Source organism: Diadema antillarum, unplaced genomic scaffold, assembly GCF_040938485.1.
Source record: "Diadema antillarum isolate AM-2024a unplaced genomic scaffold, OU_Dant_1.0 scf00000126, whole genome shotgun sequence".
In the NCBI taxonomy this organism is placed as follows: domain Eukaryota; kingdom Metazoa; phylum Echinodermata; class Echinoidea; order Diadematoida; family Diadematidae; genus Diadema; species Diadema antillarum.
In genome coordinates this window covers 1085194-1108526 of record NW_027271015.1, presented here as the reverse complement: position 1 = coordinate 1108526, position 23333 = coordinate 1085194, and the positions used below count along the sequence as shown (strand labels likewise).

General features: G+C 37.6%; 2 protein-coding genes across 3 annotated transcripts in view; both read right to left on the bottom strand.

The window, feature by feature from the left end:
* LOC139720292 (uncharacterized) overlaps window positions 1-23006 on the bottom strand; it is a 39456-nt gene extending 16450 nt beyond the window's left edge. Inside the window, exon 1 of the mRNA XM_071631654.1 lies at window positions 22898-23006. The gene's annotated coding sequence lies outside the window, so the exon portion shown is untranslated. The remainder of the gene's footprint in view (window positions 1-22897) is intronic.
* LOC139720291 (uncharacterized) lies at window positions 2966-4988 on the bottom strand. Of its 2 annotated transcripts, none has more exons than XM_071631652.1 (2): window positions 4104-4988; window positions 2966-3618 (listed from the first exon to the last, which is right to left on the bottom strand). In XM_071631652.1, exons 1-2 carry the CDS (start codon window positions 4936-4938, stop codon window positions 3038-3040), a joined length of 1416 nt encoding a protein of 471 aa, XP_071487753.1. In that variant the 5' UTR covers window positions 4939-4988; the 3' UTR covers window positions 2966-3037. The 2 variants fall into 2 exon arrangements, with proteins under 2 accessions (XP_071487753.1, XP_071487754.1); XM_071631653.1 differs by having other exon boundaries at window positions 2966-3537.
* Window positions 23007-23333: the final 327 nt, after the last annotated feature.

Sequence of the window (23333 nt, the reverse complement as noted above, 5' to 3'; positions counted from 1 at the left end):
GAATGATGTACTTATGCCATGTCATACAACCTTTTCAAAAGTGATACAAAAATATACACATATCTCATAATAAAGAATTCCATCTTGATCAACTTGACCAAACTCACCAACATCTGTCTAATTGCAACATATGAAAATATGAAAATACTTTTCACCAAAGCCTGCACTAAACACGGTAAACTAATATCTCCTAAACCATAATCTAATTAAGCGTAGGAAACTCATCATATACCTAAAACGTATCACCCTACCCATAATACCTGATTTTGTTACACAAAACAAAATAATCACGTGTCTGTTATTCTTGCTGCATTTACAACAACAACAACAACAACAACAACAACAACAACAACAAAATATCCCTACTTAACCATCCTTACTAACAAACTATTACCCACCCCTAACTTGCCTAAACCTGTCCCTCTTCACCTCCAGTCGCTCACCAACTTATTGCCCCTCTCAAAAAGAAAAAAAAAATGAAAACGAAACAAAGAACAGAAAACCCCGACTAAATATACAGTGTACTAGTAAGTGTGCTGTGACGAACAATTTGACCTGAGCGGGATTTAACACGTTTCCATTATCTACACCATCACAGTGTTGTCTCGTTGCTGTTAAGTTTCAAACCTTTGGGCTTTTTGTTTAACCCACATTATGAAAGGCACTTCAAGGCGTCATTATGTACGTAAAAACTATGATGAATGTAATTCTGTGTTTACAAAATGAAGTTAGTTTAAACGCACTGGATGCTTTCTATCATGATGTGTGAACACATCTGTTTCTTTTTTTACTACAATGTATAATTACTATAAGGTCCTCAATCAATGTACAGTCTTTTCATTGCAAACTGTTCTGTTTACCTTATTCTCTGTTGTCAAAAGAAGTGTAACATACATGTTTTGTCGAAAAATGAGATAAACTTTGAATTGAATTGAATTGAACACGTTGAGAAAAATAGGAATTTTTACAAAGAAAGAAAGCATCTTACCAAATCCGTCCTCATTTTATTGAAAGAGCGTTTGAGTGCCTACTGCCTATTGAAAAACAGGAAGAAAACGCAAATCACCTTCGATTGTAGAGAAAAAAACAAAAACAAAGAAAAAAAACACAAGGCGGAGATCAACTCAATTGTCGCAAGTATTGGTTTTTACAAGACGTGCTAAAAGCACTTATCATGATGAATTGCATCATGACATTTGATATGTGAAAATTAATATCACTGAAGAAATTAATTAAATCAATTCATTAATATTTCTATTCCCAACAAAACACGTAAGTGCTCTTCTTTTTTAACAGAAGACACGAGTGCATATACATTGTTTATATAATATCAAAATCGGTATTACAAAATATAAGTGAAATTAATGGATATACCATTCATAAGGTCAAAAGAAACACCACAACACTCTGAAATCTAGGGAATGCTGGAGATGGGGAGGAAAGTAAAAAAAAAAAAAATGCTTGTAGTAAGGTGCATTCCTCGACAAGCAAAATGTAACATTCTTCTGACTTACTGAAAGTACAATAATTGATTCATGTGAATGACTATTTGTGCTTTCCTAAAATGATTTGAATGTGAATCACAAAATTTGACTTGATTTTATAAATACATTTTATCTGGATCGTAAGCGGATAAAGGCCTACTCAAAAAGCCGAGATCAACATGGACCATCCATCCACCTTTACTTTAATGCCATTTGTGATGGAATATGGGAAATAAGGAAACAAAGGAGTAATTACATAATGTGATTTACATCAATCACCGATGAGTCAGAAAGATGCAGTCTAAATCCAAAAACATTCCGAATACTTTAACCTAAAGCGCAGGCTCATCTCTGAAACACACATACTGGTTAAGTTTGTTCATTTTATTCCAGGGTTGCCAGGTTCGTCCTTGCCATCTCGTCAATGAGACTAAACCGATATGGCATTCGAGGGTTTCATGTAAAATGTTATTGAAGTTATTGAACCTGAATAGTAAATTATCGAAAGAGAAATCTCGAATCTCAAAATTGTGAATTGACCGAAGCCTAAATCCTGGGCCCCTCATAGTTCATTGTTGGTATCAATCTGTAAAGCACGTGACATCCCACCCCTAACAACCCATAATTATGATAATGAAGACTGCTTTGAATCTTGACTCGTCACAGTGATATATCAATGCTAACGGTTGCAGGTTCCGTTGTTATAGTGAATTATTTCAAGGTTTCATCATGACGTAAATACCATTGAAAAATGAGACCTCCAAACCATCACTTTGCACTCAATCGAATGTCATATTAATTGTCAAAAAACACGCTTTAGTCATAATTTCTCTACAACCTCAAATGTGGCATAAACAAGTTAAGCATTTTGGAAATAAACACGTATTTTAAATGGACTTCACACGCATTGTTTCAAATACTCTACCAGTGTGCAATTTCTCCACGGTTTTCAGACGCTTCAACTTTGATAAGCTTTAATAGGATACATCATTATAAATGAAAATAACACATGTAAACAGATGACGACATAATACAGGCTTTTACCGAGAACGTTGAATTGTCCCATAATTTGGTGTGTGGTTTGAACTGATTTCTTTATATTTTGATAAAACGATATGATAGGTTTCGTAAGCACTAATTGAAGTCATGAGCCTAAACATTAATACAAGTGGTTGCAACAAGAAATCAATAACTTTCGGTACCCCAGACTCGAAGAAACCAGCCTCCCAGCTGTCTTTCAACCACTGCGCAGCACTAACAAATCCGAGGTACACCAATGTCGCCAGAGTCCACTTGACCTCATTAATATTCGAAAAGTATTGGCGCCGGACACGGTGTAGAAATGAAGAAATCAACCACGCTACATATATTACAAAACACTCATACATAAGGCCTATCATACTTCGAACACTCTTATTCAGGAATGTCAGTGCAATATACGGTAGGATGTCGAAAATCCGATGTAAGAAAGTTCCAAAGAGAGAGACGAGATAGACGACATCATCGACTCCAAGAGATCTGCCAACATGACCAGCGCAAGAAGATTGGCAACATTATTGAAAACGTCTTGATGCTCTCGTTAGACGCTGTTGATGTAGACACATGATTATCACTGGTAAATAAAATAGGGTATGCAGACGAGTACTCGAGTAGAACTTGGCTTTTGAAGAGAGTATGGTGCCAGGGTAGGCAGCCACGGTGAAGCGAGCGCTAGAGTAGAGTAACGCCACAATGAGGGACACTGCAAGGACTCGGCGCGTATATGATTTAAGCTGTCTGCCCGTATCACAATTCACGTGATGCAGCAGGGCGTGTCTTTCACGTGAACCAGACGGTTCATCCTCATCATGTCGCATGGCACTCTGGCTGGTGTTAGCCCCTGAAATGGTAATGCCTCGTCGTAATCGGGAACGATCAAATGACTGGATTTCTGAATTGGATTCGCCTAGATATGTATGAAGGGTGTGTCGTCTAATCATTGATGACCAGATGGTCCATAGGAATACAGTACCGATTAAAGCGCACTGTGCATACATGGACATCAAAGACGCACCTGTGATAAACGAAACATTGTGTAAGATCGCACCTAGTGTCAAAATGTCGATAGATGTTCCTTTTGATGCAACACAATTTGCTATAGAGAGGGAAAGAATAAAACAGGAAACATTCAACATACTTCAATACTAAGCAACACTATAGCTCGTTTTTTTCTGCTTTTTTATAAAGATTCGACAAAGACAACGAAACTTTTCAGCATCAACATTTGACACACCTTACCAAAAACAGACATGTTCGCCATTATAATAGTAATGAAAAAAAAAAAGAGATTTTAAATGAGACGGTAATTTCCTTCCTGTGAAAAATCTCTGACTGGATAGCTAAGTATTTTACTCTAGCAATATTTAGCAACTATATACCACAGAACATTCCCTTAAAAGTAATGTTACTAAATCACAGCAATGGTAGAATCATTTGATGAGATGGACATGGTTTATTTTGTACGATATTACTTCAGATATGACATACTTTCTAAAGGTTCGTAGGCGAACCAGTGGGAGAGACGCAAAAACTGAAATTATTACCTCATGTTATGACTATTGCTGAACTAAAACTGCCTACCTAAACTTGGAAGAATGACACTGTTTCCAGTGCCATTTTGCCAATATGGAAAGGACGCGTTGCCAAAGAGTCCACTAATGGGGAAAAAGAGCTTAAAAGTGGCCAACCACATGAAGCCACCACAAAGGAAGGCAAAACCAGCCGAGAAGAGAGGTGTGTCGACAAAAACGGCATCGTGATACCTGGCGATGCTAAACATTGTGGCCGGGAGGACAACCAGGATTAAAACCATTGCAAAAGTGACCCGACATACGTTCACGAGAGTTGCGTGCTGATCTAGAATAAAACTGACAAATTTCAGAGGTGCTCCAACGATGCCGATTACACCAAGGATAATCATAGCCTGTGCTAGCGATTTCCGGCGTAAGTACCACAGCTCTCCTGCACAGCTGGTATTATTGTTGTACTGGGATTCAGTTCCCTCGAGTCCTTCCCTTGAAGACCCTTGCTGTGACGTGGATTCAGAAAACAGCTTGACGGAAGATGGGTGATTAAGGGGTGGGGTCTGCACCTTTGAAGATTCACTGCATTTATTCCATTGTGTCAGCATACCAAGGACCTGGGCACAATGTCGACATTGTTTCGGCCAGAAGATGGTTTGTTTCCTGTGGTATCTCGTCCTTGGGAAAGACAACCAGAAGAGGACAAGCCCAATGATCAGAGCCACTATGATCTGCGCTATAATGTAAGAAAATTTGTATAGTTCAGTCCAATGTTTTTGCCCCGGCGTCGAAGGGACGACAGACAAAAACACGAGAAAACTGAGAAATAGGCTGAGGCAGATCATGCTGACATAGCTATGGGTGCTCACTCTCACTTCTCTTTCTTCAGCCATTCCTGTTGTATTGTGATGGTGTGATGTTTGCGTGAGTCTATAGTCTTCCCTTCAACCTCGACCGATACGAGTACATGTAAGCTTCCCCTGGGTACAGCTCACCTATGTACATGAAGTGGTGGTGTGTATGATACATGGGCGCGGATAGCGGGGGGGGGGGGGGGGTGGGGATAGGGAATGGGGAGTGAGTTCTTCCCAGTACAGAGAGTTCTTGTTATTATCCTGACAACTTGATATGATTTGTAATCAAATTCTACATAGGATTCGCTGTCATGTGTGCCTTCATGGCACGTGACACGCTCTCAGTTGAAACATTACAGCCATAATACCATAATGATCGTTACGGATGCTTAGTTTACGAGTAGAAGGGGGTCTGTATCTTGACATTTTTCTCCAGAATACTGGCTGATGTGTTTAAGAAAACTTTGAAATTACCCGACGCTTCGCTTCATCTCGATTGTTAACATTTTATACAATCCAGTTTGCAATTTCTTAAATAGTCCTGAACCCTGCCCCCACCGTCGATCAGCCAGTGATCATCGTATGCCACAAGTGTCACCTTCTCTCGATGCATATTCCTTTCCTTTTTTTTAAAGAAGATTGATGGCTATATCATGTGCACTTGATATCATCATGAAGATGCGCTGTTAAGTACGCTAGAGAATACAACAATGGAAACCGAAAGGAATACAGGGAATTATATGTTACATTGGCAGAAGACTATGTTATGAAAATTCTCTCTCCAGCATTACAACATCAATAAAGGAAGCCGTGGATGAAAATAAGCATGAACATATTCTTTCACGTAGAAAGAAACGACGTTAATGATTCAATTTTTGGTTTTTGTTTTCTCCGTCAGACACTTGTGCTGTTTAATTAATTTTCGGAGCAATCAATCAATCTTGATCAGGAGGGTTTGTTGATATTAAGTCCTGCAAATTCAAGATGATTTTTTTTTTGGTTGAAATAAATTCTATCAACGTTGCAACAAACTTTTCAGCGTCTGATTACTTCATTTTGCTTTTAAATAGTAGAACAATGCCATAACATCTGAAATGTTAATAATAAATGCACTCATAATGACTCGGGAAATTTACATTTATATAGAATGCAAAATAAACTCCACAATCCGTTTCATGTCAGCTTTGTAAGGATTGCTAAGGACGAGGCAAACTAAAAAAAAAAAAAAACAGGTCTATTAGAGTAAGCTACATGTATATCGAAAGCGAAGAAAAATAATTTTTGCCACAACGACTGCGGTGGACACTGCTGTGTAGGCCCTACTTTATGATATGCATCAGGTAATCGTTTGATAGCGTGTATACATGTATATAGGCCTATTAATATGTGTTATTTTCACATCCTGCATTTCCTGCTTTCATCTCTTTATTCGTTTCGAGAGTTCGTAAAGCCATTATCACATTCTTAATCACCTCTGCATAGTAATCGATTATTGTAATTAAATCTTGGCCCACCATAAAAGCACGATATTACTTGCTCTGCTTTTGTCTTTGTCGTTTCGTCTTTCCCTTGGTCAAAAGTATACAAGATCGTAACAGCAACAGATAAGAGATAGTTAGTGTTGCTATGAGCAAAGTTCTTTTACTAAATAATAATAATGTGTGTGTGTGTGTGTGTGAGCGCGTGTGTGTTATTACGTGTCTGCCTGTGCTCGGCCCTTGCTGTAGAACGTCACTACAATTTTTTGTTCATTTTTGATGTACTTTTTGCTTTTAATGCTAATCGCTCTATATTGCTTTCTCAAATTTAGTCTTTTATGTATAATGTTGTTGTGCATTACAGATTTCCTGTACTTCTCGGTAGAGCGGTAATGTCTTGAAGGCACAGCTGAGCAGCTTAGGCACTCCGGCCGTATTTTGACTGATTATCATTTATGAATTGTTATTCCTGTATTATTGTTCTCCGCTGAAAAGTATACAAGATCGTAACAGTCAACACATAAAAGATATTTAGTGATGGTATGGACATGATATCATAACATATGTGTGTGTATGTGTGTGTGTGTGTGTGTGTGCGTGTGTGTCTGCCTCTGTAAGGTCCTTGCTGTATAGAACGGTTGCCACACATTTTTTGCTCACCTTTGGTTGTATTTCTGGTTTTAATGATCATAGCTGCGTACTGTTTTCTGAAATCTAGTCTTTTTTGTACAATGCTGCTGTGTATATGGTTTTCCTGGACCCCTCGGTAGAACATTGTCTTGAAGGCAGAGCTGAGCAGGGTAATGCAGCCGTATTTCAGTTAATACTGTTTTATTTGGCTTATCGTTTGTGTATTCGTGTTAAGTTGATTTTATGCGAAAAACCCAAATACGATGCAATATAATACATGACATTGACATCAAGACCATCTCCGAACTGCGATAGCATCTCTTCTGCAAGCATATGGCAGAAAGGACAAGCTGCAATGTACCTCCTACTCTTGGAGCTGTGAGACAGCATGTCCTGAGAGTCCACATTCAAGCCAGAGTACAGGGATAGACCAGAAGTGCTCTGCAGGATCCTCAGTGGGATCCCCTGCAGTACGGCTACCGCAAGGAGTCCGATGGCCAGCTGAAACGAGCCATGACAGACACACTTCCAGCTCTACTGACTACCATTGAGATGGTTGGTTTTCAACGCAAAACAGACTTTTTCTTCTACCAGATGTTCTTGCCGAAAGAAGAACTTAATCTGCACTGATCTTTGGCGGTGCAGCAGTGAGTGTCAGTATGATGAGGACACTCAAAGCAAGGCTAAAACTGTTGATGACGATGAAGGAGATGTACAAGGACAGGAAGGGTGGTTCCTGAAAGATTAAACCCATTTATGCCATGACGTGCATTTTGTTTCTTTTCGGACACAGTCTTAGTGGGATATTCATGTTTGATCACTCATAAAACAATCATCACGTCAGTGAAACAGAAAATGTCATTCAAGTGAGTTGATTGATGAATTTAGCTGATTGTTTTTAACCATTGTATTTTTTTTTTGCCTGTGCGATAGCGAGTGTCAGAATGATGAGGACATTTAGAGCAAGTATGAAACTGATGATGACGACAATGTATACTATATGTAAAGAAAGTTGCCACAAAAAATGAACCCATTTTTGTCATGAGGGGCAAGCCGATTCTTAAAGACACTAAGTGGAACATTTAAGTCCGATTGCTTGAAAACCAGTCCATAAAATAGAGAATGTCACCCAAGCGAGATATGGTTCAAGCTACCTTACGGATCTTTTTTTTTTCTTAAACATTCTCTGTTGGTGCAGCAGTGAGTGTCAAAATAACGAGCACACTCAGAACAAGTATGAAACTGATGGTGACGATGGTTGAGATGAGATGTAAAGGAAGTTTGCTGCCTGAGAGATTGCACCCATTTCTGCCATGATGAGCATGTTGATTCTTTGGTACACTATCTTAGTGGAACGTTCATGTCGGATCACTTGTAAAACAATCGATAAAACAGAAAATATAAGTCAAGCGAGTTTATGGTTGAATCTGACAAATCTTCTATTAAGAAATAGCTTTCTTTGTCTTTGGAATTTTTCTTCTACAAGGAATGTTGGCTGGTTAAAAGATTAACTCCATGTCTGTCATGAGGAGCATGTTGGTTCATTGTACATGGACACTGACTTATTGGAATGTTAAAGGACAAGTTCACCTTCATAGACATGTGGGTTGAGTGAATGCAGCAATATTAGTAGAACACATCAGTGAGAGTTTGAGCAAAATCGGACAATCCGTTCAAAAGTTATGAATTTTTGAAGTTTCTGCTCAGTCACGGCTGGATGAAAAGACTACTATAGCTTGTGATGGCACATGAGTACAACGATATAACGAAAGAATAAAGAAAATTCAACATATTTCCATTTTTCTCCCATAAACAAAAGAACACTTGACTTCTCTCTTTCAGAAGGCAGGGGGGAATAATATTACCCTTAACATACGTCAATAGCAAGTCGAAGAAATGTGCACTTTATTTAAAAAGTAAAGTTTTGTGAAATTCTCTTTTTATTTTCCTTATATAGTTGTACGCATGTGACATCATACACTGTAGTAGCCTTCTCTTCCAGTAGTGACTGCGCAGATACTTAAAATATTCATAACTTTTGAAATGAATGTCCAATTCTCCTCAAACTTTCACTGATGTGTTCTACTAATATTGCTGCATTCTCTCAATCCTTATGTATATGAAGGTGAACTTGTCCTTTAATGTCTGATCTCTCATAAAACAATCAATAAAGTGAAAATTGTCAGTCAAGTGGAGCTATGGAGGAATCTTATGTTTTTTCTCTACCATCGGATTCTTTCGCCCTCAAAACTGGTAATTTAGCTGTTGAAATCAAGTTTCTATAGGTTATTTAGAAGCCGAGATATTATAATAATTATTAAAAGAAAACTAGTTTTACGGCATAAATTTTGTAAAAATCCAAGAGACCGGCCATTATATTATTGGTATAAGGGAAAAGTGAAACAATGTTTATATAATTGCTTATAGAAAACAACGTTTCCAAAAATGTGCCGTTTTGATACCCTTCAAAAAAAATTAAACATATTACACTGATTGCTTGGATATCCAAAATAAAATAAAACAAAGTAAAACAAGGCGATCCAAATTATAAAAAAAAAGGAGGGGGTCCAACCTTCTATATTAGGATTGATTTGTTTTACTTGGTTCTTGGATATCTCAACCATTTCAAAACCGATTTTCATTAAATGAACTTTGAATCCATCTTAGAATTACTTACTCTTTCATATTTCATAATGTGGGAGGCGTCTCATTATCTCTCAAAAGGATATGAAAACCTGAAACCCCACCTCAACCAAATTACACCATCCCTTTGAGTCCCGTAACCAACTTTTGATTTTCGACAGCCACCATTCTGCCAGACCGATGAAAATCACGGTGCACAGTGAATAATGCAAAATAAGATCAATACGGTGTGCTATTGTTCTGCGCTTTTTTTAATCTCTTCTTTATTTTATTTTTTTTTTTGTCGGGGGTGGGAGAGGTTGTAGTCAATTATGAATATCGCCAAACGATTTTAACTTGCATGGCACTTTGTATCGACCACAAAATGATGACAGAGAAGTGAAACCTTATCTTTCCATATTCTTGTGGTTATCAGTTCAAAATGACGATTTGTCATATGATTACGAATATTTTTCCTACGTTGAGAAGAAATGAGATGTTCTGCAGTAATTGCAGTGAAACTTGAAGAACATAGCTCCTCAAAGTTCAGATGCGTGTAGCTGCATGCCAAAGTCAGACACTGTCGTGCCACAGCTTGTTCACGTTTAAATACGCGTTTTTACCTTTCTCGAAGTGTGGCTACCAGTTAATGTGTACTGGAAAGTGTTAAAGCAGGAATTATTTAAAGGGTCTGCACGAAGTCAAAATGACGCCTCTTCAGGAGTCTGTGCGAATCAAGAAATCCCCGTTCAGCAGTTCGTTGTTACTCTGTCTTGGGGTGAGCATCGGATTTAGCTATGCGATTCTACCTGGTCTCCCGACAAGATCCGATCTGCATCATAGTGCCACCAGTGGTGATATAACGTACTCCTTCAGCCGATTCTTCCTAGCCTTTTTAATCTTCACCATGGAGGTGACAATTGTGTATTTGGTCCGCATACGAGAGCGTCTCCATGTTGAGCAGAAAGTCTTTTGGCCAACCAAATGTGAACATTGTGCGAGTGTGGTAGCATTACGGTCACAGTCAACTCTGATGGGAAATTCAGGACGGTTTCCGGCATCTTCAAACAGAAGGGATGCAAATCAGCAAATGAATCAACTTCCAAAGATTGACTCACAGAACCGAAATGACCAGCTAGAGGATGAAGAAGCACTGAGTAGTAGGCCTACTTCATCACAAGAACTAATCTCCGAATCTCGACAAATCACGACAGTTGACGGGGTAAAGTTGCCGCTTGATGATCGTGACAATAGTCTTAATACTTGCGGAAATGCGTCTTTATCATACTCACATGAACAAGAGTCTCAGTCCATCCAAGCGCATCCACGGCCAATGAACGTTGTGGTTCATCAGGAAATTCCTCTCTACTCAAAACCACACAAGTCACTTTTGCACGTCCTGTATGTTTTCGTTATTCTGTGCCTGATGAATATTCCCTTGCAGCTTATCGGCGTGATTTTGTGTATGTCAGAAAATACCAACTCTTCGCTCACCGCTTCCCTTGTAGCTCAACTTTTGGAAGATGTAGGTTATACCACCATAGTAGTTGTGGCAATGTGGCTGTTTAACGTCTATTACGAAGCTGCGTTTGTAGATGATTGCCTGTTTCCTAACTTTCTTGCCATTTTCTTTTCTGGTACGTGCTGGATAGTGGTTCAAAAGACCTTATTACCACTGTCTGCGTTCATTCAGTCACCTTATATCGCAGTAGGCTACCCGTGCCGTCTAAACGGAACGTTTGGGCAGTTTCTGATTGTTGATGATGAGGTATTAAATCCTTTTTACGCAGAATGCGGAATCATTGCAGCTGGAATCGTATGGCAGATGTGGTCATCCATTCTACCAAAATCGGCTCTTCAAATAGCTGATGATCGGGCTCACATTGGATGTGTTTATGGAGTTCAACCTACACCACTCCTTAGTTCTTTGAAAAAGTGCCTATGCAACAGGACTAACCAGGCATGTGCTACTTGTACGGAAAATCTCCCCTTACTTCCAAAGGATAATCCACTTTCCAGTGTTTCATCTTTCCTCAAACGCAATCTCGCGATATTAATTGCATTCTCTGTCATGTATATAACATTAAGCGTAATGATTCTCACTGACTATTTTCCGCAATTGTCTAAAACTGTTGCGGTCTGCATTCAGTGGTGCTGCAGGATGGCATGCTATGTTCCTCTGATTGCTTTGTGCCACTACCACGCTCACATTACAAATAGTGGTGGTGACAGTTTTACAGTGAAGAGCACTGTATCCGTACTCCACGGGCTCATTGAAAGTCATGATCGCATCCTCCTTCTCAGCTGTGGAGGTATCTTTGTGCAAAACACCATTCGCGTGACAGCGGGGTTCGGTCTTATCATAAACATTCAATCATTAGAAAGAGATGAGGTCTATCTCGCATTTTTCATGCTGGTCTTCGCAAGCTTCGAAGTGTACTCGTTGTGGACGATGACTTCGTTCCTGATGGTCGTTCAGCGGCAACAGAGATCGACTGTGGAGCGGGCCAAGTGGACCCTATCGTGTCTAATGTACATGTCCGTGATTAACGCCTCTCAGTGGTTAATAGATACAATCCTTATTGAGTCAGGCGAGGAGTTGCAGGCATACTACGGATACCCAACGGGAGAACTTATAGGGGCGCTTCTAGAACCTGTGGTCTCCCTATACGGCCTCCATGCAGCAATGGTCGCATACGAGGCATACACATTAGTACGCGCACAGTTAATGTAGATACTGAGTGCCTTCTGTATAGCACTTTTAGGGAAAGTTGGTAGCTTGTTTAAAGAACTAAAAATGAAAGTTAAAGAAGCAGTAGTTTTCCCAGCAGATTCAAGTCCACATAATATAATGACGTTTAATGTGTTTTACAAATTGCACGCTTAAATCTAAGTGTTCGTTTAAGTGTAAATGCAATGAAATCGATATCTGTATATTCAAAAATGAGAGATGATTTTATATGAATTTCCATATTATGTACTGAATTCTTCTCTACATGGAAATTACTGCACCAGCTCGTAATTTTCCTAGCTCCTTTTCATGAATAGGACTCGCATTTTTCGTTTTTGCTGTTTTACTGTGGCATGGAGCTTTTTTATGATTGTACAAATTGTAATTCGTAGGAACGGAAAAGCTGAAATACTACTTGACCTTTGACTCAGAGACAGTGTGCCCTTTTAATCAGTGTTGCTGCAACTAAACAAAAATAGTTTCGTTTCGTTTCGTTTTGTTTTGATTTTTGCTTTCTGCCTCCCTTAATAGACAAACATCTAACTTGTTTAAAGGCAGAAAAGGGGGATGCAAGGACACTTTAAATACAAAGACAGATAGATTTTCAAAGGGTTTAGAATGATTATAAAGTCATCACCAAACAGAGGGATACAGAATCTTTTCAATCATACCTCATTCTTACGCATAATTGAAATAATAATTGAGATGATATTCAAAATATTACATAATATCATTTAAGTATTTTGCTTTGTTTTCAGCAATGGTATGTAAGTTATCTCATATTGATTGAAATGGGTACATTTTTTTCTTTTTTGCGGTTTGTTTGTTCACACGTTTGGTAGAATTGACTTTATCTACTCTAAGTAATTGTCACATATTGGCTAATCGAACCGTCTTCATTTATTTTCACTTTCAAGTATCTGTAGAAATCACTCAAAATATTTCGAGGCAAAAGCCACTTGAAGCCCCGACGAGAGGCTCCAACACAAAGCTGTAAATGCATATTAGAACTGTCGTTATCACTTTATAGTTCATTGTGCAACTGTTGTGTAAGAGATACAAGTGTATTATTTGAACTCTGAAAAGAGACAATAATGAAATATACTTCCACTAAGCAACTTCAACACAATGCACCATATTATAGGTACGAGCAATGGTGTGTCATATTACTGAAAAGGATAGAAACTTCACTCTTGACAATACGACAATGTGAAATTCTCAGTCATAGCCCATTTCCTCTTTGTGATGTAGCTGAGAAATCAGGAAATGAGATGTTCAACAGAGAAGAGAAAACACACATGATCCAAATGTCCTTCTAGAGAAGATTCTCATGACTTATGTGGGTAAAGTTGTCAGTAAGAGCGACTTCCCAAAGCATAGGCGACTTTTGTGAACTAATCGTATACCACCGAGAAACTGTTTATTTGGAGTAAATTGAAATCATATTACGGAGTCAATATGCCTGGTGATAGGTCTTGTGGCGTTTCGTCTCCACACCACTATAATGCTACGATGTTTGTTTGCTTACTCGCAAGCATTGGTATCTGTCTCTCTTTCCTCCCAGCTTTTACCCTCAATCGGCAGCAGGACAGCTAATCGGATATCAGGTTGTACGTCAGAAAAATATGCACAGTTATCCTTGCACTCACCGTCTCTGCATCATTTGTTTTTCTCTTATGGCATCGGAAGAAATTGCACCGAGAAGGACGTATTCTATGGCCGATGCGCTGCGGGCAATGTGCCCGACTTATTGGTCTTCGACTGGAAGGCAGAACGCCAATGACAGACCCATACAGGAGTAGATTTACATCGCAACGGAGACCTCGACCATCTCCATCGTCGTCTGCTTTACCACTGTCTCCGCATGGACCTGACCAAATAGACCCAGCCTTCTGTAGTCAATTCGGCAATATGCTTGTGCCTGACATTTCATACGGGTCAAAAGGTGAAGAACATTTTACAGATAACAGCTCGCAGGTGAGGGAGAGGTATTTTACTCCGCGTCATTCTTGTTGGCGACATGATACGATCAACACCGACAATTCTCCTGCCGCACTAACCGTCTTCAACGCTCATCGTTCTTTGGTCAATTTATTCACCGTGTTTGGCGTTTTGGACATCGTTAGTAGTGTATGCTTTATCATAGCGAGATTTGCATGCGGGGATTCAAGTGTGATTATCATAAGTGATAATCTGATAACTGTCGCTAATGGACTAACGATTTTCCTGGCAATATTGTTCTTTACTCGCTATCATGATGCCGTATTTGTTGCAACAACAACTAATTGTTTCGTGGTCGCAGTACTTCTGTCCTGGGGACTGAGGATGTCGGGCGTAGCGGAGGTCTCGCCACTGCTTAAAGTCATGAACTCTTCGCACCATCTAGTGTGTCATTTGAATTACACTGTTGACGGATTCCAAGAGTTTGCAAAATCAATGCAGTCAATGTACAAAGAATGCAGCATCACTAGTGCTGCAATTTACTTGCATCTATGGAACGCTCTGATTCCACAGACTGCGTTGAAATTGAGTGACACCGATTTTCAACACGAGGAAATGCAGGGCCAGAGTCTTTCGTTGAAGCTGCGATCTGTAGGACAAACCTGTAGATCCTATTTTCATCACATGACATTGAGCTGGTCAAGTCAACAGTTCACTAGGGATGAATCGCAGCAGATAGTGGTGGGGTCGTCTTCAGAAATTCTGAAGCATGTATACAGGAGTTGGACAATTCTCTTTTGCACCGGACTCGTCTACTTTATAATAAATGTCACTTTTGAAGAAATGCCCATCAAGTATTCAGAGGAATTCAAGACTACAATTCTTTATATTATAGGAATAGCCTGTCTTGTCCCTCTCTTTTTTCTGCTGGTAAATAAGTCGTACAACTTTCCTAAGACAGCGTTTCGAGGAAGATTTTCCAAAAGAAAATTTAGAGGTCACGAGATCCTTCTTCTGCTCTGCACCTGCGGAATATTTAGTCAGAATTTTGTTCGTCTTTCTGCAGCTGTTGGTGTCCTTACAAGAAAGGACTCGCTATCGAGCGAATATATACTGCTGTCTGTTGCCGCAATCGTCTATTCTTTTGCCGTCACGATTATCATCTGGCTTACAACGGCTTTCCTGCTGAACATCCAACGATACTCCAGGGCGAATCTTCGGAGAACCAAGTGGAATCTTTCCTGCCTCATTTACATCATTGTCATGAATGCAACGGAGTGGGTAATCCAAAGTTTCATAATAGACAATTACCTGATTCACACTTCGTTCTTCGGTAAAACTACGGCATATGTGATTGGTTGTCTTTTGGAGCCCTTTTCAAGTCTGTACCAATTGCATACTGCGATGTTAGCTTACGAAATGTATAAAGATATTATGCGGGAAGATAAATGGAATCCTATTGACATCACTGGTTCTGCAGTTGCAGATACCAATAAGTTGAACAACCTTATGTATATGTTTATATATATATATATATATATATACATGTATTATTGTTATTATTATTATTATCATTATCTTTATCATTGTACACTATGAATTATTCTGTTATTGACAGAAGTATTTTAAAAACAAACGGTAAACGTGAGATTCATGAACTTAATTCCTGATGTTTGAGAAATGTGTTTGGAGCGCATAGCAGTCTCCCCATTCGATTCTAAATAAGTTTCTAGAGTGTACTTGCGCATGGACTGGTTATTCACTGTAAGAAAATAATGCATTACCAAACGTTTTAGTTACAAACGTTTCTTGATAAACCTTCCCTTGTATGGATTTGAATATACCGCATCTACACTTTTACTGTCAATCCTGTCAGCAATTACTACACCTGTAGCACAAGCCACTAAAGTAATATATCGTCTCATCTTCGAAGTTGAAATTAGATTTGCGTTGTACTTAGTGAAGGAGGCACCAGTTATTATTTTTTTCACAACGTTCAATGTGAAAATTAATTGTGACAATGGTAATCGGTGCATATGAAAACTTTTACTTCAAAAAGTATCGTAACAGTAATTGAAAAGACGAATCTTTACCAAGAGTAGTCTGTCTAAGCTGTATCAGTGGTAGTAGTTGATATTGTCACTGTTTTTTTCTTTCGTTCAGTACTTTGACATTTTGCTAAGGGTCTTCTTTTTTCTGTAGTCAGATGCCCTGTATTAGATATTAAGTATGCTTTTATATGCTGATGTGAATGTCTGTTGTAAGTGTTGTACATTGTATAGTTACAGTGGAGAGTGATGCACTATCGGAAGTCCATTGTCTGAGCAGAACTGCAACTTTTGATGAAGTTATTAAATTCACTTCGAGAAATAACGGCCTTTGGACACCATTAGTTTACAGAACACAAAAGATATCTCATTAACTATAAATCATCCAATACACTGTATCTCCATTTAACACATTGTAATCACATGTCATGTGCATGGTAGCAATTCTACGTAAAAGTATTTCTTTGATTATTTTTTTCTTAGAAAAATATATTTGATCTTGAGCAGTACACCACCATTTAGAGATTCTGTTTTGTAACAATCAAGTACTGTATTTACTTTTGGTGAAAAAGGTATGTTCGCCTATATCTTTTTCAGATGTAATGTCATTATGAACGTTTTTAAAATGATTTTGTTTGTAACGAAAATGTTTACATGGACAAGTATGGTTTGTGAATATGGTTTCTATGTGTTTGTATGTGTGTGTGTTTTTTCTAAAACGTTTGTGACCAACTTTTCCTGTACGTTCAATTATCCTCATCATCATTCACTTTATCCTTTACCTGCTTTATAGATGTTAAGATGAAAATAAAAGTTGTGAAAAGGTTCAATCACTGCTCCAATAACCGGAGAACATCTAGGGGACTATTTCCGAACGGCATTATCTATCTGCATAAACTGGAAGAGACATTTGTTACACGGAACATAATTTGTATGCAGTCATCGTAAGAAATAAATTATGAGTGCCTAACCTACTCTGCCACCGTCACATGACAATCTGCGCTCTAAAGCTTTACTTAAAAAAAAGAGACGATATATGTCTTCTTGACGCCTCCTTGCTATCTTTATTAGCTGGATGTGTCTGGATATGTTCACATGTCAAGTATTATACACATCCAGTCAAGAAGATGGACACCATTTTGAAAGGCAAACACAAAATAATGTACATGATGTTTACTTTGTCTATAGCGTCTAGCATTAATTTTTACTGAGCAACAGAATGTTAACCAAATTTATGTCGCTTAGGAAAGACGAGAGACTGATAGATTTTCTGAAAATGAGATTCATGTAACTAGATGCAGCATACATGTATATTAACCCAGCATGTGTAAAAATACACTTAATTCGAGTGAATAAATGAAATCAGATAGAATTTATTGTAGAAGGCTGTGAAAGTCTTCAGTGGAGCTATAATTATCGACATGTATATTTTCTTCTGGTGTTCCTTCATTGCTGTATTATGTATCAATTCGAATAAATTCCACTGAATGCGGATAAATGTAGACATATCTGAATAGTATACAAACATAATTTAAAGATTAAACATTTAATGAATTGAGATTTTCTTTCGCATCCTTGACTAAATGACGTTAGAGAAAGTAGTTTATCGTTCTCAAATAAGAATGTTGTGAGCTTGCGCGTTGTTGTTTGTTTTAACCGATTATCAGTACCAGTATACAGTAATCATGTTGTAACGTATATATAGAGAATGTTCATCAACTTCCAAATATGTTTTGTAGAATCACTGAAGTAGTTAAGACACTGACATGTATGCTTTGTTTGTTTCAATATACGGATATACCAGTGTTTCAATTAAATAGCATGCACACCCGTGTGACAGCCTGTATTTCTATTCTGTTACAGTATTTTACTCAGTCATTGTGTCTATACAGGTTTATTACTTTGTTACGTTCGGGCTAACGGACTACACTGTACAGTCACTCCAAACATTTCCTTTAAAGGTAGGGGATACCTTTTACAGACCTCCCAAAATGTAGCAAAACACTAAATATGAACCTCAGGGGACTTGCTTAGGCCACTGCTTAGAAATTTGGAAGTCAACAGTTATCTAAAATTTGAATAATTCACAAAACTCAACTACTCAGTAGTTCTGTGTGTCAGCCACACTTAAGCCTTTTTGTTGCAGTCTTCTGTATTTGTTATCTATAAACACAAATCTAAAAGTACAAGAGCTGGTGTAATAACATATAGAGTGTGTTGCAAGAATGTATATAGAAATGAGGCTTGGGTTGATGAACTTTCTTCACAAAATATACATGATGAACACACATGCAGTGCGTGGGTCTGCAAAGCTAGCCTAGTAATGTACTGGAATTTACGGTGAGCCCCGAAAAAAATTCAATTCAAAATCTAACGGTCAAAAAAAATGTACTGAATGTTACCTTCCACTTTCAATACTTTATGGGAGTTTCTAAAATGATACTCTCTTCAACATACCACTGTATTTATACAACTCTTCATTTAAGGCATGCAAATGGGATTCCCTACCTTTAATGATAACGATTGTACCCATTCTGTACTCACGATAGTCCAATTGGCGAATGTAGTAGTAAAGAATGATTTGTAAATCGTGTGTTTATATTTAGTTTTTTGTTTGCTTTTGTTGTGCTTAAAAATTGGATCCTACAAAAATAAAAAATAAAAAATTTACCCCAGGCAATACTGACTTCAAATCAGACCGGATTACTGAATAGTGTATGAACAATCAAACATTCTTATAAGAATACAGCATTATGTAAAAATGATGTCTCCAATGTCTCCACGAGGGAGCACAGAATGGAAGTCTCAATGTGGGAGCTGATAATGAATGTCTCCACAAGGGAGCTTTTAAAAATGTTGATTATTAAGATAATAATTGTTTGTTTGCTTTTTGGACTGTTTGCTTTGACTTTAATGTATGTGCATTGTATGCAGGGCTTCTTGAAAATTACATCTGCTGTGGCTGTTTATCAGCAAAACAAAACGCAATGTCCCTGTCAAAATGAATTGTCATAATCATGTATTATATTTTATGGTGATTTGGGTATCATATAACAAATGATTTTTCAGAACCAAGAAATTATCTATCCCTGATGGATTTTGATATTCATCATGTGAAAATAGAAAATATAATCTTGAATAATCATTGTGATATTTTACAAACGCACTAATGTAATACTACAACCTTTATTGATAATACTTTTACTATTAAATATTGTTTAGGAAAAAATATGCTTTTTTGTTTACACATTTCAATAAAGACGTGTATAACCATAGCTGCCTGGATATTCTTTTCATAATTATTTATTTTTTCCCTTCAAAATAAATGAATCATCATAATATGTATTCAACAAAGCCAAAATATTGCAAATATTTTTTTATTCATCCACATTAAGAACCCTACTCCAATCCGCAGACGCTAATTAAGCTTTACACAAAATTTAATCTGAACATTTGAAAATATTCTTATTCCTACATATTTTAGGACCTACTTACTGATCGATCAAAAATATCAGATTATTCTGAATGAATGGGAAAGCTATCACTGATTCTAATATTATTATACCAGTTTCCCGCTTGCAAAAGGTGGTAAGAATTATATATATATATATATATATATATATATATATATATACAAAGTAAAGGAAGTGATTAGTATGTCTTATCGGTTTTGTGATAAATGGAAGAGAATGAGAGGATATAAAATGTAAAAATTCACGAATTGGATAGTTGTCACGATACAAACATTTCTTTTTCTTTAAAGTTCCGGGATTGATGAAATATTATGAACAAAATCAAAACAATCGGTGTTGGAAAAAAGAAAGAAGTTTAAATAAAACACATATTTATATCATTGCTTTCTTTATTAGTAGGAACGATAATTTAAAATACATTGAAAATCGATTCTAAGGAACTTACTACCATGTTTAACTCAGATAATTAAACAGTTACATTAGTATTTCTTTCAGAGATAGGAAGGGCAACCCCATTTTCTTGCTATTTTCTCTAAAATTTGGAGTGAGACAAAACACGAGTATTCTTTAAAGGGGACGACTAGTATTAAACTAATCAGTAACGGAATCAGTGGAAATGCTGAGGGATGATTGTTCCAATCCTTGTAGGATTCATTAAAGAGTACATTATATATCAATTGTCGTGTGAAAATTTATTGCTTCAGAATGGCCTCATATTCAAGTAATGTACAGTTTTAATGTTTCCAGGTTAGCATGTATAGTTAGCATGTTTCCATGTTAGCCTGTGCAGTGACGGGGAGTGGCCCGTTATAAACGATCGCCCCGTCACTGTACAGGCATGCTAACCTGGAAACATTATAAAAAACATTTGAAAATGCCAATTCAAATGTCGTTGACTGTTGTCAGGGAGGTAATCGGTAAGCAAAAGAAGGCAGGCTATTAATGTTTTTCATAAATCCTACAGTGGTAGCAAATTTTTCTAGGGACCTTTAGTTTTGTTAGTACTGGTATCCTTCAACAAATGAAATTGTCACAAAACAGATTTTGCTGAATACCAAATAATGTGACATGGCAATTCATTATTTCATAAATCGAAATAGCATAGTTAAATCTCTGACTTGAAGATTCCTTAATATTAAACAACTAAATAGGTCATGATAGAATAACATTTTTTTTTCTTCTTTTTATCACATGCTCATATCCCACTTTTCTTTGGTACCATTAAACTCGCCTGGTCTTATATTCTATCCGTTCTCCGTATCTTTTTCAAAAACACTGATTACTCGTGGCCTACAGCCAAACAAGCTTGGCTTTAGGTAGGTCCCGTCATACTTCCTTTGTTTAACCCCATTTCGATTTTGACCAGTTATCATTTCAATTGATGTGTAATTACCATGTATATTGTTTGTTTTTGCATATTGTTTACAAGGTAAAAGAACTTGTAACATTATTTCTGATGTAATATTCATGTATAAGATGTACGAAAATAAATGAAGTGAAGTGAATTGAACATTGTTGTTAGCATATGCACTTCCCTGACATATTTGAAATAATGATCTGACTCCCAACTGACATATTTCCGAACGCGAAAAGTTATTCCAGTGAACAAATAAAACGACTCTTCTCTTGTTTCAAACTGATAAGTTATAGAAAGACCTATCTATAAGAGAGTGTTTTCTTCATTGCAATACTGCCGTCTTCAGAAAACAAATTTAAAGATCCCTATCTTCAGTTCTGAATGTCCTTTGGCACCAAAATTTGGTACGCAAGAGCGTTTTGACATATTGTATTTGATAACAGATTAAGTGTCTGACAAAAATCGAATGGCCGTCATTTTGAATTCCAATCTGGCCGCCTCGACGAAATGTTCAAAATCCCTATATCGATTTCCAAGTGGTGAGTTACGCTGGAATTAGGTATTTTAACCTACTGAGTTTTAAAAAAAAGGACTAATGTGATGTGTTTGACAAACGCATGAGCTACACTGGAATAAGGTATTTTAACCTACTGAGTGTTAAGGACTAAATGTGATGTGTCTGACAAACGCAATGCCCGCTATTTTGAATCCCAATATGGCTGCGAAGACCAACATCACGACTAACACCCACCGGTTATGCCAAAAGGTACAGCAAAAATGAAGCATAATGCACCTTTCACTGACGTCACAATGTAAATACAGCAGCGCGCAGTCAATCAGGTAGCCTAACGTACAAACCCGAGATAGAGATTTTCAGCACTCCAACATGACAACTATAATATTATAATAGGAAAATTCAAATTGGCTGCCATGCAGCTTGGTGAGACATATCAAATAAGTCTGTTGAAGTCATCATATTACCATGCTTTTATGTATCAGATTTCAATGGCTTATGTCATTGTGAACTGAAGATAGGGATCTTTGACGGCGACCATATTGGAATTCAAAATGGCGGGCGACCACGTAGCCAGATCTCTTGGATCCGGTAATTTTTTTTTAAATACCCCGTATGCAAAATTTCATATTTTCCACCGGAAGTGAGCATCTTTTCCAAATATCTGCCCCAATAAAACGCCTGATAAAGTAATACAGAATCCAGTATAAGGTGCTTGGACCTAATAACTATGTTCACGGTTTATCCAGAATACCTAATTCAACTATCAATGCTGCTAGTGTTTTCCAAGGAAGAAGCTGAATCTATCGTTGAAACCCTGGACCTAATAACTACATTGTATGTTCATGTTTTATCCAGAATATCTAATTCAACTATCAATGCTGCTAATGTTTTCCAAGCAAAAAGCTGAATCTATCTTTGAAACCCCCGTCCTTTTTCGTAATTTCTTTTCCTGCCTCACAACGACTAGATATTATGTACACATGCAATTTCATTTCATGACTTTTCTTTTCTGGGATTTCGGACATGTTGTAATTGCGTTTGAAAGAGATAAAGAAAACGGTTCAGGTGGCAGATTACAAAAGAATGCCAGGTACAGTTAGAGAATTCGCTCTTGTATAAGCAATGCCTGTCCCATTAATCAATGTGATCTCCGTAATCATGATAATTATACTTCCATTATCAAAATCATCTGATATGATACCGTTTTCGGTCGATAATGCAGATCCTGACCAAACACTGGATATCGAAATTCATCTGCGATGGTACACAAATGTAACCGGACGAATTCCGTTCGAAGGACAGCCGTATCGATCTCCATTCTCTTGTAACCATGTTTAAGTCCTTCAGTAATAGCGGGTTAAAGAAGAGTTGCAATATAGGAAAGAGCGGGTCTCCTTTGAACACACCTTTAATGAAGAGTTATTCTTGATGTCCGAATTATTCCGAAAGCCCGAATGTGCCGTACAATTCAGAGACATGGCAGCCACTCCCAATACAAGATCTAACATTTTGAATTACGTAGATTCGTCTGTCATTCGTGATTATTTGAATCGGTGTTACTTTCCCCTATGCATATGTAAATCATATTTCCGCGCGTCAGGGTCGCGGAGAAACATTGGGGAGTTTTCCCAAGCACG